Genomic DNA, 22527 nt, shown 5'->3' with positions numbered 1-22527 from the left:
AGAGACAAGTTATTGTAAGCATTATATATAGTTTGATTTGATTAAAAGAGCATTTTGTATTTTGAACGATATTGTTTGTTGAATCAATGGTGTGTACGCGTGGGATGAAGATCTCTTTAGAGATAACTACAGCAATTGTAATTCTCTTCAACTTAGAGGGCAACAAGTCAGGAAAAAACGTAAAATTTTATTTTCGATCCCCACACTTTTGGGAATGTTTGATGTGCCTATTTGTATTTTCAAACCTATGGCATCTCTCTTGACCTCATTCCTCTCTAATGTACTTAATGAAAAATTTAACATTTTTGATACCCTTTCTAGATTCAAGTTGACGAAATGCATGACTCATTTTGTAAGTAGATTTAGAGTATGATCAATTCTTATAAATAAATAAAAAATTAATTGCGATAGATCTCAAAATTAAACCATTTTTTTAGATTGAATTATCAATTAATTAATTTTTCAATACGTAATGAACACATGCACAAAAGTGGATGACCCATGCCATAGGCATGGCATCAGCTAGCGTATATATATATATGGCAGCGTCTGGCAACCATCGCTTAGGAAGCCAACGATATATGCCTATATGCCGTCATGGGTTAATAAAGTTTTGGAATGGATAAGAGATTTTTCTTGCGAGGATGTTCTCCCACAAAAAAAAAAAAAAATGAGAACTCTTCTCAACCCTTCAAAAGTGGTTTACAAGTTCAAGAATTGTGGTCCGTTGGTTTTTCTCTGATTCAAGTTGGAAACTCAGAATGAGAAAAGCTCTTCGAGATCGATCTAAAGGGACTAGTTATGGGTGATTAAAATGATCAGCACTGCACCCAATTTCTTGGGCAGCCTAAAACGGGAGAAAAGCACATTTTGGGCACTTCACTCCCCTCCCTTAGATGTTAGTTAAGATGTAAAGCCTATCAACAATATAACCGACAAGAGTTTTTAATGGAAATATAAAAGAACAAATAAATCTTGTCTTACATTCTCGACAACAACAACCAACACCAATGGACTCTTTTCCAATGTGGATAAACTTCCACCCCTAACATCTCAATACAGCCGACATATTATCAAACACCTCCTCGCTGGATGTCAATCCCAACAAACAAAATAATCATATATATACTCTATACTTGAAACCCCTCCCCCCTGTTTCTACCTAAAAAACAGAAAGGATTACTAATAAAACCAATACATTCCGACCTCAGAAAAGGGGGAATTCCTTCCCAATCAAATGGTGAATCAGTACAACATTGGACAAAAACAAAAATAAAGAGAAGGAAAGAAAGAAAGAAAGAAAAATATGGAGGACTAAGCTCTTCTGCCATAAGAAAAGCTTATATAGGGGGGGGGTCTGCCATGCACTTTTAAGCTGTTGGCAGCTCCTTGACAAAAGACAACCTGTGTTCCCTACTAACCAATTTCACTTCTCTTGGGGAACCAAGACACATTTAGGTTCTAAAGACTTTCGAACCTGGAGGACCTTTCAGCTAGCTGACCACCATGAACAATGAACCAATCCGCGGCTCCACCGGGACTTGGACCCACTGTTGGTTTCCCTACCACCACTAATCAAATGGATCCAGCAAGAATTTGGGAGCAAAACAAAAAATTGGTGCTCCCCCTGATAAAATCACGAGGTTGCAGCTGCAGCAGCAGCAGCCTTTTCTAGCTTCTCTTTCTCGATTTCTACTCTCCTCTGTTCAGCATGCTGGGCTATGCCACTAGCGAGTGCTTGGTAGTGAAAGTCAAGCGTCTGTGCAAGGCTCTGGAATCTTGGAGGGTCCGTTGCTTGTAGGACTTTGAAAACAGGACAATTCTAAGTCAGGGATTTTTAAAACATTTAAAGAGATTTTCCAAACACATTTGAAGCATGATCTCACTCAATTACCTTTGATAGTATCCACAAAGAAAATAGAAGGGTCTACTTCATCAATCGGTGATTGCAACTCTTCATCATCACTGAAATCATCATCTGAGTCATCGTCATCTTCATCATGCGCGCGTAAAGCCCTTGCCTGTAATAACCATCCAAAACATCAATAACAAATAAAGAACACCAGAGCATTTAATTGGTTGAAATGAAAATACAAATAAGATGACAAAAAAGCTCTATATATAGATTAGATTTCTGAATGCATTCATGTTTCATGCATTTGTGTTTCATGGAACAAATGTGATCACTTGTTCAAAAATATTCTAGGGCCAAAAGCTTACACAAATTCTTACAGAAATCATAAAACCCTACAAAGAGACCAGTCGAAACTGATATTTTGGAAGGATGACTGCCATGTGGCACTTGTCCAAATCATAGGCACCAAATCCAAGTTGGAGTTCAGGAATAAGTTGGCAAGACGAAAAAATTGAAAAAACTGGTAACATCAGGAAAAAATCAAGGTAGGGTTAGGACTTAAGACTAATTGTTACTATCAAGTGGTATTCTCATGTTATTATATCGTTAAATACCATATTTTGAAAAATAATAATCAATTACCAAACCCCATATTGATTCCATCCATGCATGCACAACAAATAACCACACGTCCACAATATAGTTAAGATTTATATTGTTCAAAATACAAAAAGGGCAACAATCATAAGTCCAAGGTAGGATTCATTAGTCAAAAATATTAAATTCAATGCCATCCTCATTTACATCATTATTGTCTTATGTTTTATTGGTAAAATGGTCACCATCATTTTCATCAAGGTCATATTCTCTTCCTAAGCTCCTAGCGCATCAATGTCATATTTCATTTTTTCTGATGTAATCGCAAAGTTTATTACTTAATCATAAAATTCTTGACCAATCGCGAAGTTCATAAGATGGAACAAACATGCATCTCTAGGCTGCCAAAATGGAAGATTACAGATATATAATGCAGAATAGCTAAAAATCAGAAGAATATCCAAATTTCACTGACCTGGGCTGCTAATTTTTGAAGCTTAATACTGTCAGCTTCATCCCCATCCTCAGCATCCACTCCCATTTCCTTGTCAGACCCATCCTCATCATCATCGTCATCATCGGTTTGGAACCCATCCATATCATCATCATCATCGTCCTCATCGCCATCCTCCTCCTTTGCCGCTTCTGTTGATTTAAGAAAGAGGAACAGGGACAGATTATGAAACAAGCCCAGAGCCCTTTGTCATAAGTAAGCATAATTGGAAAGAAAATTGAAAAAAAGAAAGGGTGATCAAATGAACAATGAAAAGAAAAACATCTGAAGAACAATTTAAGCAACCTGCCACTTGATCCTTATAGGCGACAAGCAGATCAAGTGTTGCCTTGAAAACACGTTCCAAAGCCTCCCCAGGTAACTGGTCCCCCGGAAGCACAAGAAGTGAAGTCAATCCCAAGCAGCAAACTTTCTTATCATGTTCCCTGAAAACACAGTTAAGTTTCATAGAAACAAAGTTCGTATTTGGTAGGGGTTCAATTCATTAATTCAGATAAATTTGGGAAAGTTCCATAGAAAAATAGGCAAAATTTTGAAGATTATACCCCCCCCCCCCCCACCCCAAAAAAAAAAAAATGGATTCCTTACCAAAACCCATCATTTTCAACCTCTCTAAAAACCCTATCTTCTTCATGTTTGAATGTTGAAAAAATAAAATTTTGAAGGTGTAGAGTAAAAATATTACAATCTTCCACGATTAATTGAGGAATCATCAATTAATTCATCAATTCGCCGATGTAATCAACTAACCCCTAATTCGGAGAATTTTGCAAATTTAAAATAAAATATAAAGAACATCGGCAAACTGCAAACTATTTGTTTTACTATGGTTAGGAGCTACACCAAAAGCTATTTGATCAAAATCTAAAATAAAATAAATTAAAAGGACTGAGAAACTGGGGTCACCTTTTGAAATTTGCACGTACACCACTCTTTTTGACTTGTTGCAACATCTGAAACCATAGATTAAAAACTTCTGTTGCAACCCCAAGCCTCTGCAGTATGCTGAGCGTCAAAGTAGCATTATAGTAAAGAGCATCAGCCAACTGCAAAAACAAGTTTACATGTGTTGTTTATAAATATTTCACTCCAAGACAAGTTGAACAGAATAAATTCCAGAACAGATACCCTTAAAACTATACAAACGCAATAAAGAATGCTATTGCAGCAAACATTTTGAAAAGGGTAAGAAGCGTACCACTATAAAGCAATACAATACTGTATGCACAAGATGATATAAACTTAAAAAAATTGAAAAGTGACTGCGGAAGGGGCAAGTGAGACCACACAAATGAAGCTAACTTCCAATGGATGAGAAGATGATTTACAAATTCCTCAATGGATTTACATATGGGACAAAAATCAACAATGATGATATTGCCTAGGATGAGGTGATCAACAACTAGAATCTCATCCTAGGCAGAAGAACAAACCGAAGAGGTTACCTTGGAATGGATTTTGGAACCCCAAACAAAGGCAAAAATGTCGGATCCTTCTAATCAATGAATCCTGTATACCAAAAGACAGGAAGAGAGAGCACAATCCCGACTATTTTTCCATACCCGATTGTCCTCATCAGTTGGAGATATGAAGATATCAGAAATGCAGCAAAAAAGATTACAACTGAATTAACTTCCCAGTCAATGTATTTCCTAATGAGAAAACCAATATTCCAGGACCAAGATCTAACCAATCCAAAAAAGCTTTGAATCAAAGACTTCTATATTTGTGAGCTTTAACAGACAATTACCCAGACACCCATTTTTCTTGAAAGCAAACAAATTTCTAATCAACCAAGTGATATTTTTGTCCGTCATTTCATACCAATGTTTTCAGACGCTAAGGCGTTTGATTGGCCAATGCCTTGAGGCGTAAAGTGTAAGCCTCACGCACATTTTATTTTTAAATAAATAATACAATATAAAATAACTAATATTAAACAATTTAAAAACAAGAATGGCAACCACATATTCCCAATTATCAAATACACAAATGAATTCTAAGTATTAATCCTTTCCAATAAATAACAATTATTCGCACATATAAAATATTATTATTTTATATTTAATATTGAAATTTTCTACAGTAAATAACTATTTTATGTTTATCGTAAAAGTATAACCAAATATTTTTTAAATAACTTCTTTTATATCATATTAAAAACTAACAAAACATATTTATAAATCAATTAACTTGACAATTTTTTACATGTGTAAACCGGACTTGAACCCACGACCTCAAAGTTGTTTTGCAATGGGTACCAACTGAGCAATGTCTATGCCCAAATTAACTAAACAATTTTCGTTGCATGCCACAAGGAAATGGTAGCAAAGATGAAATTTATAAGATCTTGCATAATTAATAAAACAAGAAGCAAGGAAGAAATAAAAAATATTTATTTCAAAAAGAAAGAAAGAAAAGAAAAGTAAAAATGTGAGGCGTAAGCCTCAGCTAAAAGGTGTATGCTTCACTTACGCCTCACATTAAGGCGTATGCCTTTTGCGAGTCTTTTGGTTTGAGGCGTACGCCTTAGCTGCTTTTATGTTTCAACCTTATGCCTCAAAGCGTTTTTAATGAGCCTCATTGTGAAGCGTTCCTCCAGAGGTAAATATCACATGCCTCTAAAAACATTGTTCCAGACAAGGTCTGATTAGCTTGTCAATTTCCTTCATAATCAACGTGGAATGGAAATGAACAAAATATACAAGGATGATGGAAAGAGAACTCCTGTGACCATCTTACAACCTTTGGACAAACATTAGGACTTCAAGAACCGATCCTCCTCCTATAGGCAGGGGGCTTATGGAAGGAACTTAATAATACTATTTTTTTAAGACCATTATAATAAACTTCTTGATATTTGCAAGGCCATCAGACGATTTCTCATAGATTGACCGACTGTTAAGAACAAAGTCAAAGGATTCAAGGTGTAAGACTTCACTTTTACATATAATATTAATTTGTAAACAGAAAATGGAGTATGATTGATTAGGTATCTAGATATCATATAGTTTGTATGTACTATGGCACATCCATATAAACAAGCAAATGGAATAGTCCATGTTCTAATTAGTTAGACATAGCTTTAATTCCTTCATACATTTTTTTTAAATGAAAACTTTATATAATAATGCATGCAGTACCTAATAGTTTTTTATTTATTTATGGGTAAGCTAAACTTGAACCCACAACCTCAAAATTGCTTAGCAATGTGTCCACCACATTCCCAACTACGAACACCATACTTTTGTTCCCCAGGAGCCCTAAAATATCCTCAAAAGCAACAAAGAATACCCCCTAGAAACCTCATACATCACAAAGACACATCAAGCCAACTGGCCAAACGGATATAATTGAAGTTGGGAAAAAAAAAGCCAGCTGACCAAATGGCCCAAATAGATATGAATTCTGGCAAAGGTCTAAAAGACCAACTACTCCGGCTCATGGAAGGCAAACCATGGGACGCCGAAGGACCTGAAGGGGCACAAGTTGAAAGTTAATATGGCTGAGTGCTCTCTCATGGAAGGCAGAAGATACAAGATGTCAAAGGATGTGGAGGGGCACAAGTTAAGACATCTTCGGAGGTGCACCAAGAGAAAGGAGAAGGCTAAGAAGGATGTGCAAATGAAACATCCATAAATACAGTCTAATCATATTTACCACGAGAGCAAACATATGTACCTGGCAAAAAAACAAGTTTAGGAATGCCAATTTCCATGCAATGAGCATTTGACACTTAATTGGTGACTCATATCATAGAAAAGATTAATCTCACAAATCGATCTCAAGAACCTAGAACAGCCAAGGTCCATAAAAGAATTGGTCACACAACCTTCTGACTATAACATTCTTCTCATATAACTGAACTCAAGAAAGGGCTTCCTGATGTTTCAGGGGAAAAAAAGGGGAATAGAACACCATCACCCAAACCATTTATGGCAAAATTTTAAGATTTTTACACGCTACTATGGCATGGTCACGGACAGATAAAGCAATAAAGCAACTTGAACGGTAAACTGTTAAAGAAAAAATAAGTATTTTAAGGCATCACTTATTTTCTCACCACTTGCATCAGGAGACATTTCAAGTGAGATTTTTCTGTTCGGCGTAACCGATCAATTGTGATTCTGAGATATGGCTCAACCCATTGATCCACCTGCCCTTTGCAATTCTGAAAAACAACTTCAATGAGCTTAGGAGCAGGCTCAATATCATTGTCCTCCATATTTTTATCTGCCATGATCTGCATAGAAAAAGTCAAGCATCTGACCTATTAGATAAAAGAGATGAAGAAACACACTTTGACAGCCAGTTGGTCCTACAACTTTTTTCTCGCATTTATCCAACATCCACAATCAACAGAATGGGCAATTTATTTAAAGATCACTCACAGATGAAAGCATATTCCAAAGACTTTGCTGGTAGTCTGGATCCTTGCAGGTGAGGAAATGTGCAGTACTCCTGGATATATAATTGTCCAATGGAACCAGAATATCTACATGGAAATAATCTTATAAGACCAAAAAGCAAATAAAAAATAAAAATAAAAAAGGGGGACAATACGAACAGTATTTGAAAACTGATTCCACAATGAAAGATATTGTATCCAGGTCATTTAAATTTTATCATTTTTTGTTAATAAATTGCGTCCTTCATCAAGAATGTTGTGCATAAGCCATAACCAAAAACAAAACCATCCATGCGAATGGCAAGATGAAATGCACCAACCATTAAAAAGGTCTTTTTGCATTTACGAAAGGCCACAAAAAATGAGATAACTGCATTGCATGAGCATGTTATAAAGAATTAGAAATTGTCTTATTACCGATTTAAATATGCAATTCACGTCTAATAGAAATCAGATGTGAGGTACGTAAACATAAATCCTTTGTCGGTAGTCCCACTTTTGGGTGATTATGTCACTTCACCAAATTTTCACTCGGTGTTCTTCTACCTCTTCAGGTTTTTATTTTCCAATCACATCATCACCATAACCAGAAGGAGGGACTAATACCTATGATGAAACAGCACAAATATCTAAAATCCCAATTAATCAAAACCCATTTGCAAAAGGTGACACCTTTATCTTCAATTCAACCTCTTTTCTAGAACTTTCCTTGTTCTCAAAGATATTAAAGTTCAACTCTTTCTATATCAACCAAAAAAGAGGAAAAGAATGAGCACATTACTTTTGACAAAAAGGCTTTACTATGCCAATTCTCCATCAACTCAAGCATTCTCGTAAAGGCAACCCAATTCATACCAAACTGCCCGAAATAAGTAGACCTTAAATCTAAACCAAAAGAACAAGGAGATGGACCACTGTCTCCTCAGGCCTTTTTACACATGACGACCATTTTTTTTGGATTGGTGCACCATTTTGGCATTCTGAATCTCCTATTTATAAGGTGGTTGATTGTTAAAATCTTATCCAACATGGCCAACCACACAAGAAAACCACCTTAGTTTTTGTCACCATATTTTTGGGAGATTTTGCTACCACATGTTTAACCATCATGATATAAACCCTTCAACTTCTACATGCCTCTCATAGCAAACCCCTAGTCCATTTGAACCACTACCGAATATGCTCTCATAGCAAAGCCCTAGTCATTTGAACCACTACCGAATATGCTCCATAGTGACAGCCTATTGGTGAGACTAAAGCAGCATTTTCATTAAAATAAGAAAAATATTTCATTAAAATAAGAAAAATATTTCATCATCTTTTTTTCTAATAAAGCACAAAATATGATGCTTTTGACAGTTAAGATGGACAAAATTCTTACAATCAACAGTCTAATCAGAAGGGGACTTGGTGCACTTTGAGAAGGAGCAAAAGAGAGGGTCAAATCATTTTTCTCAATGTTCATTTGCTTGTGATGTTTGGTCAGCTTTCATTGTTCAATTCCAGATGTATTGAACTATTCCTAAAAGCGTATTGGACCTTGGTAAAGAATGGCTGGTCAAATCTTTTACATATAATTCTAATGTCCTGTAGAAACTTCTCCCTTTCATAATATTACAGGGCCAATGGAAAGAAAGGAACAATGGTGCGTTCGATAATTAGGAAGGGGAGTTGGAATCAATTATTAGAAAGAAAAGGTCCCAAAATTTAAATGGGCAGGTCCATCCAATCAGAATTAGAGGGTTCCACTTCAAAAAGTTTTCCTTCAGATGAAATCCAACGAAGTCTCTTCTCATTAGTTATTCTGTTTTGTGTTCCTTTGGCTTTTGTGTCCACTTATAAAAAAAATTATTTTTAGAGTTTTTTTTTTTTTTAAAGGGTGGCATTTTGGTCAATGAATAGCTCTCAATGACATAGTTGGAGAATGAATCAAATCAATTGACAACTATTGCAAAACAAAACTGCAAAAAATAATCAAAAGACATTTTCCTACTCATACCAAACAAGAAGTAAACAACAGGGTGATCTTTCAGAGAGAGAGACAGGAAACGTTAAGAAAAAACATCATAAAAGTATTGATGATTTGACATTGCAATGGCCAGTACATAGAAAGAAGATCTAAGACAATGTCCATATATGAACTTACTTGGGAAGAAATCTATAGCCCAATCTCCTAAAGCTTCCATCATCAAAGGCCAAAGACTCCACATCTCCATAGAAATTGTCGGAGAAAAAAATGTCATGTAGGACACAATTTCCAGAACTTCCTCGTAGACCTCTGTTGAAGAATATATCAGTATTCAGTGAAGCAAAGTTAGAAAGAAGAGCCAAGAGAAGTCAAACCAATAATTGTATAAATGCTAAATCAACTAAGATTTCACAAATTCCAATTAATTATTGTGGGAACTATCATGTTTAAATAGCCTTCATCGGCAAATAACATATAAACAGCATATCATATGCTAGGGATCTGTTATAGTAGGTTTCTGATTTCTGAACAACACAGACAACATATTCTATTATAGGTATTCATTAAAGCATTCACTACCAAACAAGAACAGTTGAGATGAACTGTCTCAATAAAAGTGAATCAATAGATCAATCAAGGCCACTCCACATCCCTAGCATATCATATGCTATGGATCTATTATAGTAGGTTTCTGATTTCTGAACACAGACAGCATATTCTATTATAGGTATTCATTGAAGTATTCACTACCAAATAAGAACAGTTGAGATGAACTATCTCAATAAAAGTGAATCAATAGATCAATTAAGGCCAGTCCACATTCCCATGTGAAAATGTTTTTCGAGTCCGAAAAATTTCTACAAAGGAGAAACTGTAAAAGGATCTGTGCCATGAAATGATACAATGGGTCATAAACGATGACAGAAGAGGAATGGGAAGAACAAATAGAAGATAGAAAAAGGAAGGTCCTTCCCAACTGCAGCACCTTAAGTGTAGCTTCCTCACCACCCAGAGGTATATGACATTATACCACTCTCAAACACCCATCCATGTATGTACAAAATGAACAGGCGGCACATGTACCGATCCATATAAATAGTAATTCGCGAATTATTTGAGTTGGTTAATAAAAAGTTGAATCTTTTGTAATAAGTTCAGCTCTGCTAAATTTAAGATGGATTATAATTTAAATGAACAAAGTAGATCTAGCATGTACAATCTACAATGCAAGCCTCCTCAACGGTAAAATACAAACCTTGCCCATCGGTGGTCAACATCCTACGCATTATAGGTAATAGAGTAGGCTCAATCTCAACGAAAAGATTGGGCAGCCTGCTTACGGATTCAAGAATAGTGCTAATGGCACGCAAACAACCAACTGCAGCTAGAGCGCCAGGATCATCAGCCTCATCATCGGCTTCAGCAATGCTCATACACTTCCAAAACGCAGCAGCCTAAAATTAAGAGTTCCAATGAGAAACTATTCAAACATGTGTATATATATATACTGAAATAGTTAAGTTGTCATCAAAGTAAATTACCAGATTCTGACATAATCCAAGAGCATACGGTGCCATCTCTTCCCCAAACTTGTCCACAATAGTCTCAAGGGTGAAAACAAGGTCCTCATTCTCAATCTCATTCATGAGTTTAAAGAACTCTGAGAAAAGGAAATTTAATATCTAAAAGAAAAATTGGATGGAAAGTTGGTAGAATATCAAGAAAAGCATCATAAACAACATACCATCAAGTAAATTAGGAAGAATCGGACGGATCTCACCCAAATCTGCATAATGAAACAGAAACTTTTTGTTTGAAATGCATACTAAAGATGCAATTCCAGGGATCAAAATGAATAACAGAGATCAAGGAAGCAAATACCTTTACAAGCTTCAACAAAAGAACGCAAGGCAAAAACCGAATCAACACGGACTGGAAGCTCTGGATCACGCAACCCAGAAACAACACTATGCAATGCTTTGCGGAAATTGTTCTGGTCTGAGAAGTTGATATGGGCATACTGGCCTGCAACCCATGCCGCCTAATATTCCAAAAATTAAATGGTCATGTAAAATAATAACAGAAAACGTATCTGGGGGGGGGATAAGTTATTCGGTTTGAAAGATAAATAGTCATACAAACATAGATCAGTTGAACCACACAAAAATAAAGGTATCATAGGTGGTCCCCTTTGAAGTAGAGTACAAGGGAGATCAGTTGAAAGATAAATATCCATACAAGTAGATATCAGTTGTACAGGAGTTTAAAAAAAGGCACTGTCAGTGCTCCTCCTTGAAGTAGTACACAGGGACGTGTGTGTGTGTGTTTTTTATTTTACTACTATTTATTTATTTTTTCTTTTATTTATTTATTTTTTTTGTGTGTGTGTGTGTGTGTCTGGGGGGGGGAGTAATATCATATAAATGATCTCATCCAGAAAGCATTTCATGTAGACACTCTTTTCAGGATCTTTCATACACTTCAAGAATATATAAGTTACCAGAAATATGCATTCCTAAGCTCCTGTAGTATGAAAAAAGCCGTGGTAACAAAAGTCTCCTTTATAACTCCAACTAATTAAATCATGGTTGACTGTGTGCGTGTTTATATAAATGTAGTAATAGGCTTAGAGTACATTAAAATAAGATATAATAGATAATAAATTAATCATAATTTATTTATACTAACAGATAAATGTTATATACATTTTTTTATTATAAAATACTATGTGTAATAAACAAATTTTTTAGTTTTAAAAGTAATTATAATTTTTTTCAAAAAAATATTGCAGTAGAAACTGTTCGTAAAAATATTTCTATCGAAATATTGCATTCTTATACCTAAAATTTGATAATTTTGATCAAAATCCACTATTCATCGAAATATTTCACGAAATGAATAATTATTTCCACCAAAATATAAACCAAAAAAAAAAAAACCATTGGTTAAATTTCACGTTGGAACTAGTGAATGGAAATATTTCGGTACATTTTGTGGAAATATTTCGAAATTTAATACTATAGTCAGGTTTTTTCATTTGAAATTGTGTTTAAATGGGAACATGTTGTGGATCTTGAGTTACAACGGAGTCTGAGTCTTTATGTGTTTTTTTATGTAGGTAAGTCTTCTCGATTTTCTTTCCTTCTAAATTAAAACCTTTTACCCATCATAAATAGAGACTTATGAAGCATCCTTATATTAGATTAGCAGGACAAACAAAACACGAGTGTAAAGCAACGAACCTTCGCTCTAAGATGTCCAACAGGACTGCTAAACTCAGGGAAAACATGTTGCACTAACATAAGCTCAAGCTCAGACTTGTAAGGCTCAGTTTGCTTCAGTTTATCACATAATGCTCCAATAGCAAGAAGGGCACCATCTTTTTGTCGATATGGTTTATACTCTATTGAAGCCACATCGTATCTGGATAGCATAATAATATAAAATATATAAACAATTCTCAAATATTGAAATACAGCATAACCCCATAGATTCTGCAGAATATGGAATTTAACAGGTACCTCTTAAAGATCTCTACAATGAACAGAATGAACTTTTGAAGGTTCTCCTTTCCACGTTTCCTAACCAACTCACTAACAAAATCCATGGCAGCTGTCCTAGGACTATATAAATCTTCAATAATATCTGCAGCAAGGCAAGTGAAGCTCAGACCAGTTGTTGACTTCTGAGAAAAACAATATGGCTAAATTCTGATTACTCACCATAACCCTTCCTTACATACTCATGAGGATCTTCATTCCATAGCTTTTGATCATTGTCGTTGAAGCACATAAGGGGAAAAATTATCTCAAAAAGAACAACATCAAGCTGTGGCTGCAGCAACTGATACATACTATTCTTTGAAATACTGCAGAAAGTAAAACATGATCTGAATGAATTCATCCAAGTAAAACACCTGATACAAAATTATCCCTGGTGATAAAATTGGTATTCTGCCTAAACCTACAACATCCAAATTAACTGCTGAAAGAACAGAATAGTGTTCATTATGTGGAAAGCAGCATACAAATCCAACTACTGAGTTTGATGATATCAAGTATGTATGAAAACTTTGTAATTAGGTTAATGACACCAATATGTGTGTATGCAACCACTTCTACTTCAACGTAAATAATATCAGTTACCATGCCTAAACAGGAAAAGTTATTGATTTTTTGCTTATTGTGCCTATATGTACAGCCTTGAAGTCGGTATTAGAACTTAGAAGCCTGCCTTGCATGAGTATTGTTAATTGCCCTATATGATGTATTCCTCTAGTTTAGTTGCTTCATAAAAAGAAATCATACATATTGAATTATCAGTAACTAGGAGAAGTATGATGATAAAGAGCAGCATGTGAAGGCTGAAATAAATAAGCATTCGATGTTACCATGAAATAGACTTTAGTAACAAAAACTACACGAACCTGTTACTCAGATACTGGAGAATAAGGTTGGTAACTCTGTCAGGTAAATAGCCACCTACACGGATCACATTCAACAAGTTCAAGTGACATTCCAAAATCTTCCCAGCATAATTCTTCTGGAAGGTTTGAGCAAAAGCTTTGTTTTCTGGTTTTTGAAGCTTCAAATCTCCGAACCTGTGAGGTAAAGATTTAAACGGTCAGGACAAGTCACAAAACAATAAATTAATTTTGGAGAGCCAATTTTGAACCAAGTACCGACCGAGTGTATAATCGGTTTAAAATGTGAATTGTCCATTTTTTCACTTTCCACCATCCCCATGATTTCCTGAGATCTGGATCAGTAGGCTGGCCTTCTGAAGGAACAGGCCTTTCCAATATATTCAAGAACAAAATCATCCATGCATTGAAAACATTTGGATCAAACAGCTGTTTTGGAATCTCTAACTGGAAAAAGAATCATCAAAATTAGGTTAAAATATGATAAATCTTAAAACTGAGTTGTTGTAAAACTATCAACTTTTCATGTTGCACAAACATACATAAATTGATGACCAGAAAATTTTGCAGATGAGTTTGATCAGCTCAGCAACTTCAAGAGGAGGGTTGGCAATCTGAACAAGTTGATTAAATATACTGAGGAGATTCGGAAATGTCTCCTCGACAATGAGACAAACTGGTGTCCGTTCTTCATCTGACTTGAACCTTCAAAAAACAACAAAACAGTAGGGAAGTTTAGTAAAATCAATAAATATAATGCTTTATTAATAATTAACACATTCTACAAAGAAAAATAAGGGGGGAAAACAAGGATAACAATATTGGAAATTATGAAATTAAATATTTTTTTTTTTTTTGATAAATAATTATGAAATTAAATAATCCCAAATTATCGAGGAGTTATTCTTGACGTGGCGGCTTGCGAAATTGGCCATTTTAGACTATAAGGTGTTACCATCTTGTTTAATGGAACTTAGTACTATTAACAATAAAGCAGTACTGGGACCACGCATGCTTGTCACTGGCCATACATCACTTCACAAAAAACTACAGAAAAATGCGTTCACCATTAATCAAATAAGAACTTTTCTGTATCTAAGGAAATTTGTAAATATTAATAACATTTCACTACATATCCACAATGCTGTTAAAATCAAAACAAATTGTAAGGAGTAGAATTGGATATAGATTGGGATTCAAATCATTGGATAGTAGGATTAAACAAACTTTGCTTCATAAATTGAGAAAAAAATGCTTGGATAATATTCTAAAACCAAAATATGCTAAAAGTCTCCAATAATTCATCATATAGAAACACAAGAAGAAGAATAAGAAGAAAAGAGGGAAGACAAAGGTCTGAAAGTGCCAATTTGTTTCTTTTTTCTTGAAATGTAAGAGTACAGACAAGGGGAAACAGACACAAGGAAAGGACTAGGAGTAGGAGTGGGTGGGGAAGAAGAAGAAGAAGAATCTAGGGTTTCTTTATAAAGAATCTTCTAGGATGCCATGCGCTTTCTATCATTAATTTTTTGTTCAAAGGAGGAAGAAACAAAAGGGAGGACTTTGATCGAAAAGAAGAAACTCTGAAGTTAAGTTTTTCACATAAATGAAATAGATTAATCACCAAAAACTCTCATTTCTTTCTTTGTTCAAAAGTTGGACGATTATATAAAGTTGAAAAAGGTATATTGCATACAAATCTTCGTTGGATGCATTCTTTTTGCAGTATTCCTATGAAGGAGAGTAGTTGCACTTTAAGAGCTTTTGAGGAGGAGATCCCGACTTCCCCCCACCCCCCATATTTTATTGGGCAATAAGGCTCCAGGTCCAAATGCCTACCTTGATTGTTGCTTGAATAATGCCTATGTTTCGTTAATATCAAAAAAGCAAGATGTCAAAGACAAATTTTCATGAAGCATGCATTGACTTGCCGAAAGGGTCAAATATCCCAGAGAGTTTGCAAGATTTATATGGACAAGGCTTATGACCATGCTAAAGTGGAGCTATTTAGTTTATTTGATTGGCAAGATGGACTTTGGCCCAAAAGCAAGGTTCAAAGGCTATAATTGAAGGAGCTTGGAGCAATAAAGGATCTTTGCTTGAATTTTCTGGGCAAATTGACCTCAAAAATCCAATGAGGTGGAGGTGTTAAGTTTGTTCAAAGGCTTACAATATTGTTACATGGTCCAGATCAAACTGAAGGGATTTACATAGTCCACATCAAATCAAAGCTAATTCTTCTAAAGCCTTGTGTTGTCCTTCACTCAGGGCATTGGGTTCATAAGGATTAGCAAACATCACTAGCTACTCAACTAATTAAATGAATGGTGGCATCATTTCATATCATTTTTATACTATGCATATTTTTAAGGCTAACGGGATTAGTGGATAATAGGTAGGAAGTGTAGGAGGTCTTGAACCTAAGTCGAGGTATCAACTCTCACTGACATTATGTTTTGCATTATCAAGGGATATTTGATCGAGATACTATGGAATAACATACAGGATCAGTCTGTGATTTTAAACATGGGTGCATGGGGTAGGAGCATCGATTGTGTAGACTGCAGCATAAGCCTTACAGCATGGAGCTTAAGCCCCATGAGCATACCCTTTTCCATTAACAATATATGTAATACAAAATGTAGTGAAAAATTATATTTTAAGTTAAAAAACAGTTTCATATATGCAGACATTGAACCTTAAGTACTACCATCTGACACCACCTGCATATGCACATAAGGTGCACTAAGGAATTTAAAAAGATGTAGAACGTGTGAGGGGCATCCATCTGGATGATCGTACATTTGACGAGTTTTAGCACTTTTTGAGAAAGCACAGAATATTTGGGAGAAGTCACACATTAATCCCAGGGGATAGACCACAATGGCCTTTTAAAAACGCTATTGCGGCTAATCCCAAATAGTTAGAATAAGTCCTTAAAGACGAGGATGATATCAAAATATAAGTATAGAATATAGCTATTATATGCAACTTTTCAGGTCTCTTTCTGTTTCAGGTCAGATGACCAAAAAAAGGTAACCATGCCCAACAGCAACAATACTTGTCTTCTTTCAAAACTACAGGTGATACACCTGAAAACTATCAAGTATAAATAAGCAAATGAAAAAGGAAATTCCCTGTATAAATAGATGGCACTAGCAAGAAATCTTTAATTTCTATAATGATAAAACAACATATACTTACTCATATTTCCTAGAAACAATTCTCAGCACAAATAAAGCTCCATACACTTGTTGACTTAAAGCTCCATATGCTTGTTGACCTTGTAGGTTCTCCTTCACCCAATAGATAAGTTTAGGCCATTGTTCAGGGTAATCTGCATGGATTATTGTTTTGAGGCACTCGCCAAGCTGTGCTCTGTATAACATTAAATAGAAATCAGCGCCAAGAGTGTGATATTAACATTAGAAAATTAGAATTGTACGACATGGAGAGAGTAAATTGAATATAATTGAATACAAATATTCACAAAAAAATGAATTATTACAAACAACCAACCGAGAGTGTGATATTGACATTAGTAAATTAAATGAAGAGAGTACACAGAATACAATTGAGTACAAGTACTCACAAACATGCAAGTGTGAGCCCATAGGGGAATCAAAGATCAAGCCAGCTTTGTCCCCAATAACTTGAATAGTATCTTCATAGGCCTTTGTCCAAATAGTGTTAACTCATCTTACCTTTTTTGATCTATCAACAAGGGACATATACTTACATGCACGCGCACATACACACTATATAATAGAACAAAGTAGTGGACCCCACTCCCTTTATCCCCCACTCCCATAAAGAGGGGCTGGGATTTAATATCTCTACACATCTCAAGGACAATTTTTAATTTTATTATCTTTCCTCCTCATTTCCTTTCCAATAATACCCTTCAACTTTATTGATTTTCTTCTTCTACCCCCTTTCCAAGAATACCCCTCTAACACCCCTCTAACTTTATTGTCTTTCCTCTTCTCCCCTCTTTTTCAATAATACCCCTCCAACTTTATTATCTTTCCTTCACTACCCCTTTTCCAATAGTAGTCTACGGCACGTGCATCCTGTTTGGGATTAAGGGATAGACGAGGAAAGGCAATACACTTGGAAGGGTATTATTTTAAAAAAATTAAAGTTAAGAGGGTAAAAGAACAATAAAGTGGGGTAAAGAGGTAAAAAGAGGAAATATAGTAAAGATAGAGGAGGTGAAGAGTGAAAACAATAAAGGAGAGAAGTTATAAGAGAGATATGTGTGGGTAGTTGCTAGGTGGTTTCAAACATTTTAGTTAGTCATAGTTGGGTTAGTTTTCCACCGTAGGATCTTCACAACATCATCTAATTCCATGAAATGCCTTGTGGCAGTTGGGTTAATTATTAGGATGAGGTGGTCTACCGTTGGATCTAAATCTCAGACTGGTAAATTTTTTTATAGGAGTTGTAAAGATGTGTTTAATATATATATATCGCAAAACACAATTGTGGACCCACTCTCTTTATCCCCCTATAAAAAGAGGTTGAAATTTAATCTCTCTATAAATCCCGAGGACACTTTTAACTTTATTGTCTTTCTTCTTCTAGGAATACCCTTCCAACTTTATTATCTTTCCTCTCTTAACCCCCTTTTCAAAACTACCCCTCCAACCTTATTGTCTTTCCTCTACTAACCATTTTCCAATAATATCCCTCCAAACTTATGAACAGGGTTGTAGTAACAAAGAAAACTATTGGTGCAAGCAATTCAATTGCTACTTGGGACAACAAGAATTTTGGGAAATGCAGAAGCTATATATCTAATAGTGTACCTCAACAAAGGGGGAACTTGAGCGATAAATACTAGAATATTTCCCCTAACCATGTCTTTATCATTTGGTGATATTTTCTGCTGCTCATCTACATAGGGAAATAAGTAAAGTGTTATTTAAATCTCCACAGGAAGAATCAGTAGGCTTGGAAGTTGCAACTCATGCAAATGACATACCAGGATCATGAGGTGACCAATTTTTCCCCACAAAGTTCTTGAAATGAATACTGGCGACTTGTCTTACCGCCAAGTCGGAATTATTTTCTACAATGATCTGCAACAGCCTCACCAAATGTTGTGGTGTGTACTGGAACTGCAATCGAAATAACAATAATAGTTGCATCAGGAAAAAAATGATGGCAAACCAATTATGAATTAAAGTGAGGACTCAAAGAAGTAACGACAGCTTCACATCATAGAAATAAAATTCTCCAAATTCAATGGAAAATAAATAAATAAATACACACACACACACACACACACACACATATAAAGTTCTCCGGATAAGGGAGTGGCTGATTAAATCAACTAATAGACAAAAGTAATCAGTGAATTATTGATTAATCGCCCAATATGGAAATATTTTTACCCTTCCACCTTAAAAAGTTATTTTCTTCAACATTTAAATGTCAAGAACAAGATCGGGTTAGGGGGGGGAATTTTGAAGCGTCAATCCCACTTCAAAATTTCAGAAGAACCCTCTCCTTTAGATTATAAGTGGTGTCTCCAAGGAGGTATTCCAAATATTAATGAATAAGTAGGGGTGTGAAATAAATACAAAAAAAATATGTGTCATATTAGAAGGAGGGTTCCTCAAAAATTTCGAAGCGGACTGGCTGCTTCAAAGTTGAACTTGGTTTTTAGGGAGTTTGAAGATGATGGGTTTTGGCAAGAAATACAAAAACAACATGCGTACTTTCCAGATTTATTCGAATGAACTGAATTGAATCCCACAAAATGATTACCTAATCCAAACATGGTTACTATGATTCACAGAACTAATAAAAAAACTATCTATCTTGTTCAATTAAAAGGAAAAAAGTAACCATTAATATATATATAGTGGCTGTCACAAGTAAACCAACTAACAAGCAAAAATGCACAATTTAATACAATCAAATATATATAAACATCGACGATCAATCTCAAATGTCAGGAAAACAGGGATCAATTTCAACTATGAATCAATCTCTAATATCTAGAACTGGAGAGATTTACGAATCAAAAACAAGAGATCAATAATACCTTATTGAGGCTTTCTTCAGCAGCTTTTCGCTCATCTGGATTAGGGCTAAGTGCGGCTTGAAGGATAACAGCAAGACCAGGAAGATCCATCTGAACCGTAACAAACACTCAACGAATCCGAATAATCGTCAATCGAGAAATGGAAATTTTTCGATTAAAAACTAGATTCGATCGAAAAAAATCTGAAATTGAGTTTTGAGAGATTTAATATTTAGGGTTTCGAGAAAGAAGAAGAAAGGCTGCGAAAATTGAGAGAGCTTTTCTTCCTTTTGTGCGTGAGAGAGTATTACTACGCAGAGAAACGAGGAAGAAATGGAGTATTTAAACCCCTAGGGTTCAAGTCTCCGAGACGCGAGAAGTTGACTCGGAGGACACAGCACGTTGACTCGGACGTGTAACAGTGCTCGAGTTCGGTGGGAGAAATTGACTTCTCTAGGGTTTGTTTGATTGATTGGCCATTGAAAACGAATGGCAAAATGATCTTCTAGAAAATGTGATTTTCTAGGCGTTTTGATTTTTTTTTTTTTTTCCCTGAAAGTCAAGTTTTCACCAAAATGGTTTTTCGCTAGGAGGGAAAACATTTGGAATGTCACCTCCTATGTTATTATTTTATGATTAACTCATTTCCTCAAAATTAGAAATCATCGTATTAGAACTCCACTTAGACTCGAATGATCATAAATTTCGCAAGTTCACTTCAATGAATCAAATAGAAATGAGTCATGCGGGGATGACCTAAACGGAGACACAAAGGTGACAAAATGATGTGGTGTCACGCACATTATCTTAGATGCTTTTCCGCGAGATACGAGTAAATATTTTTCTTTGTGTCTCCGTTTGTGTCATTCTAGCATTTTCCAATAGAAATATATTAGACTAATAATTATTTTCAAAAAAGCTTTTATAAAATAAAAAAAAAATTAAATATTTTCCTAGGTGCAATAAAATGGTGGAAAATGAACTCTTGTAGACATCCCATTTTTGCATTCGCCTGATTAATCAACTCGTCAACCCGATCGCAATGGTTCTCAATGATGGATGATATTCCAATGCTTTATTTGTTACTGGATGTGTTTCAGAAATTCGGATGAGGTATCACGAACTAACAAAACTATAAAAACCGCACTACGCTAGAAAAATATAATCCATAAACGTAGAAATCATCATTTTCAGATAAAAAGAAGCTTTACGATAAAAATCACTAAAAAATGATCAAATTACCGAAATATCACTAACATCAAAACATCCCTAGAGCCTACATTACGCTTAGAAAAATCATTTCAAATACATAAAATAACAAATCAAAATAAAATAAATCATTTTGTCAATTTTCACAAAATTTGACAAAATTACGAAAATACCCTTCATAAAGTTCATGACCATTTCACACAAAAAAATTTATAAATGACACAAACAAATATTCTCATTGAATTCCTTATGAAAAATCGATTCCAAAACATCCTGGAACATTAAAAAATGACTTAAAACGCAAAAAATCCTTTCCGATGACAATCAAGTAAGACTTAAGTTAAAAATTAAAGTCAATCCCATAAGACTTAAGTCAAAACCCTAATCAGTCTAATAAAACCAAAGTCAAACCCTAAACCTAATAGAATTCTAATTAAACTCTAAAACTACCTAATAGAATTATAATTATATTATAAAACTATTTAATGTAATTCTAATTAAATACTAACTCTATAATTCTAATTAAACAATAACTCTCTCTAAAAGAATTATAATTAAACACTAAAGCAGTGTTTGTTTGCACTATTTTTCAGCGCTTATTGCTGAAAAAAATTAAATTCAGTATTTTTTGTCAAAATAGCCGTTTGTTTACTCTATATTTGCAGCGCTTATTCCTGAAAATAAGTGAAAAAAATTAAACACTATTTTGATGCTGAAAAAAAATGCTGAAGCGGTAAGTACTTCGCTTTTTTTTCGACATGAACAAATGTGCCTTTTATTTTTTTGAGCTTGGACAAGTATGCCTTTATTCTTAAAAGGATATTACCTCTTATATCCCATGGATAAGTATATAAGCACCCCACAAATTAATAAACTTACACCATGGCTAAATTATTTTGTCTTACATGGGTTAAAAGTTTTGGAATGAATTGATTTTTGGTGAGGATGATCTCCTCATTAGTATATAAGCACCCCACAAATTAATAAACCTACACCGTAGCTAAATTATTTTGTCTTATATGGGTTAAAAGTTTTGGAATAAGTTGATTTTTGATGAAGATGATCTCTACAATGAGGAGCTCATCCTCACCAAAAATCCGCACATCTTGAAACTTCTAACCCTATCAAAATAAGTTCAAGAATTGTAAATTGTCCTTTTTTTAAAAAAAAAAAAACTATTTTTGACTAGTAAAAAGTTTCAAAATGGGCTAATTTTTTGTGAGGATGATCTCTAGACCATATAGACCATCCTCACTAAATATTTGCTCATTCCAAAAACTTTAACTCATATAAAACAAAAAAAATTGGTTATTGTGTCGGTTGCCCTTATTAATTCATAGGGTGCTTTTATAATTACACATCCTTCATTTCCATCAAAAATTATTCATCCAAAATTAAGTTATTTTACTGTTGATTTCAAATTTTGGTGACTTGTATGACATTATTATTTTTAATTTGAAATTTGTGGGTTTTTATAAATAGAAATTATTATTTATAAATTGAAGATTTGAGTATTAT

General features: G+C 34.6%; 1 protein-coding gene across 1 annotated transcript; it reads right to left on the bottom strand.

Annotated features, from left to right (window-relative positions):
- Window positions 1–929: 929 nt before the first annotated feature.
- Window positions 930–20121, bottom strand: LOC147396631 (importin beta-like SAD2). Its single transcript, XM_086451626.1, has 22 exons — window positions 19822–20121; window positions 18754–18889; window positions 18578–18665; window positions 16971–17144; window positions 14309–14471; window positions 14029–14213; window positions 13770–13943; window positions 13066–13211; window positions 12865–12988; window positions 12586–12766; window positions 11225–11384; window positions 11088–11129; window positions 10885–11003; window positions 10599–10797; window positions 9521–9652; window positions 7358–7461; window positions 7030–7209; window positions 3873–4012; window positions 3252–3391; window positions 2928–3097; window positions 1895–2021; window positions 930–1803 (listed from the first exon to the last, which is right to left on the bottom strand). The coding sequence occupies exons 1-22, from the start codon at window positions 19909–19911 to the stop codon at window positions 1637–1639; spliced, it is 3141 nt and encodes a 1046-aa protein (XP_086307752.1). The 5' UTR covers window positions 19912–20121; the 3' UTR covers window positions 930–1636.
- Between the last annotated feature and the right edge of the window lie 2406 nt (window positions 20122–22527).

This window comes from Akebia trifoliata, chromosome 8, assembly GCF_017979445.1.
Source record: "Akebia trifoliata isolate Shusen 1 chromosome 8, ASM1797944v1, whole genome shotgun sequence".
In the NCBI taxonomy this organism is placed as follows: Eukaryota; Viridiplantae; Streptophyta; class Magnoliopsida; order Ranunculales; family Lardizabalaceae; genus Akebia; species Akebia trifoliata.
Note: the sequence above shows the minus strand (reverse complement) of the source record. Positions and strands in the feature narration are given on the sequence as shown.

Bases quoted from the DNA above. Each gene is read 5' to 3' on its own strand.
- LOC147396631 (XM_086451626.1), bottom strand. From the start codon at position 19,911: ATGGATCTTCCTGGTCTTGCTGTTATCCTTCAAGCCGCACTTAGCCCT. The intron at 11,385-12,585 runs GTTCGTTGCTTT...TTGGAATATTAG, and splicing joins TTGGACATCTTAGAGCGAAG to GCGGCATGGGTTGCAGGCCA. The intron at 3,098-3,251 runs GTTGCTTAAATT...TTAAATCAACAG, and splicing joins CTATAAGGATCAAGTGGCAG to AAGCGGCAAAGGAGGAGGAT.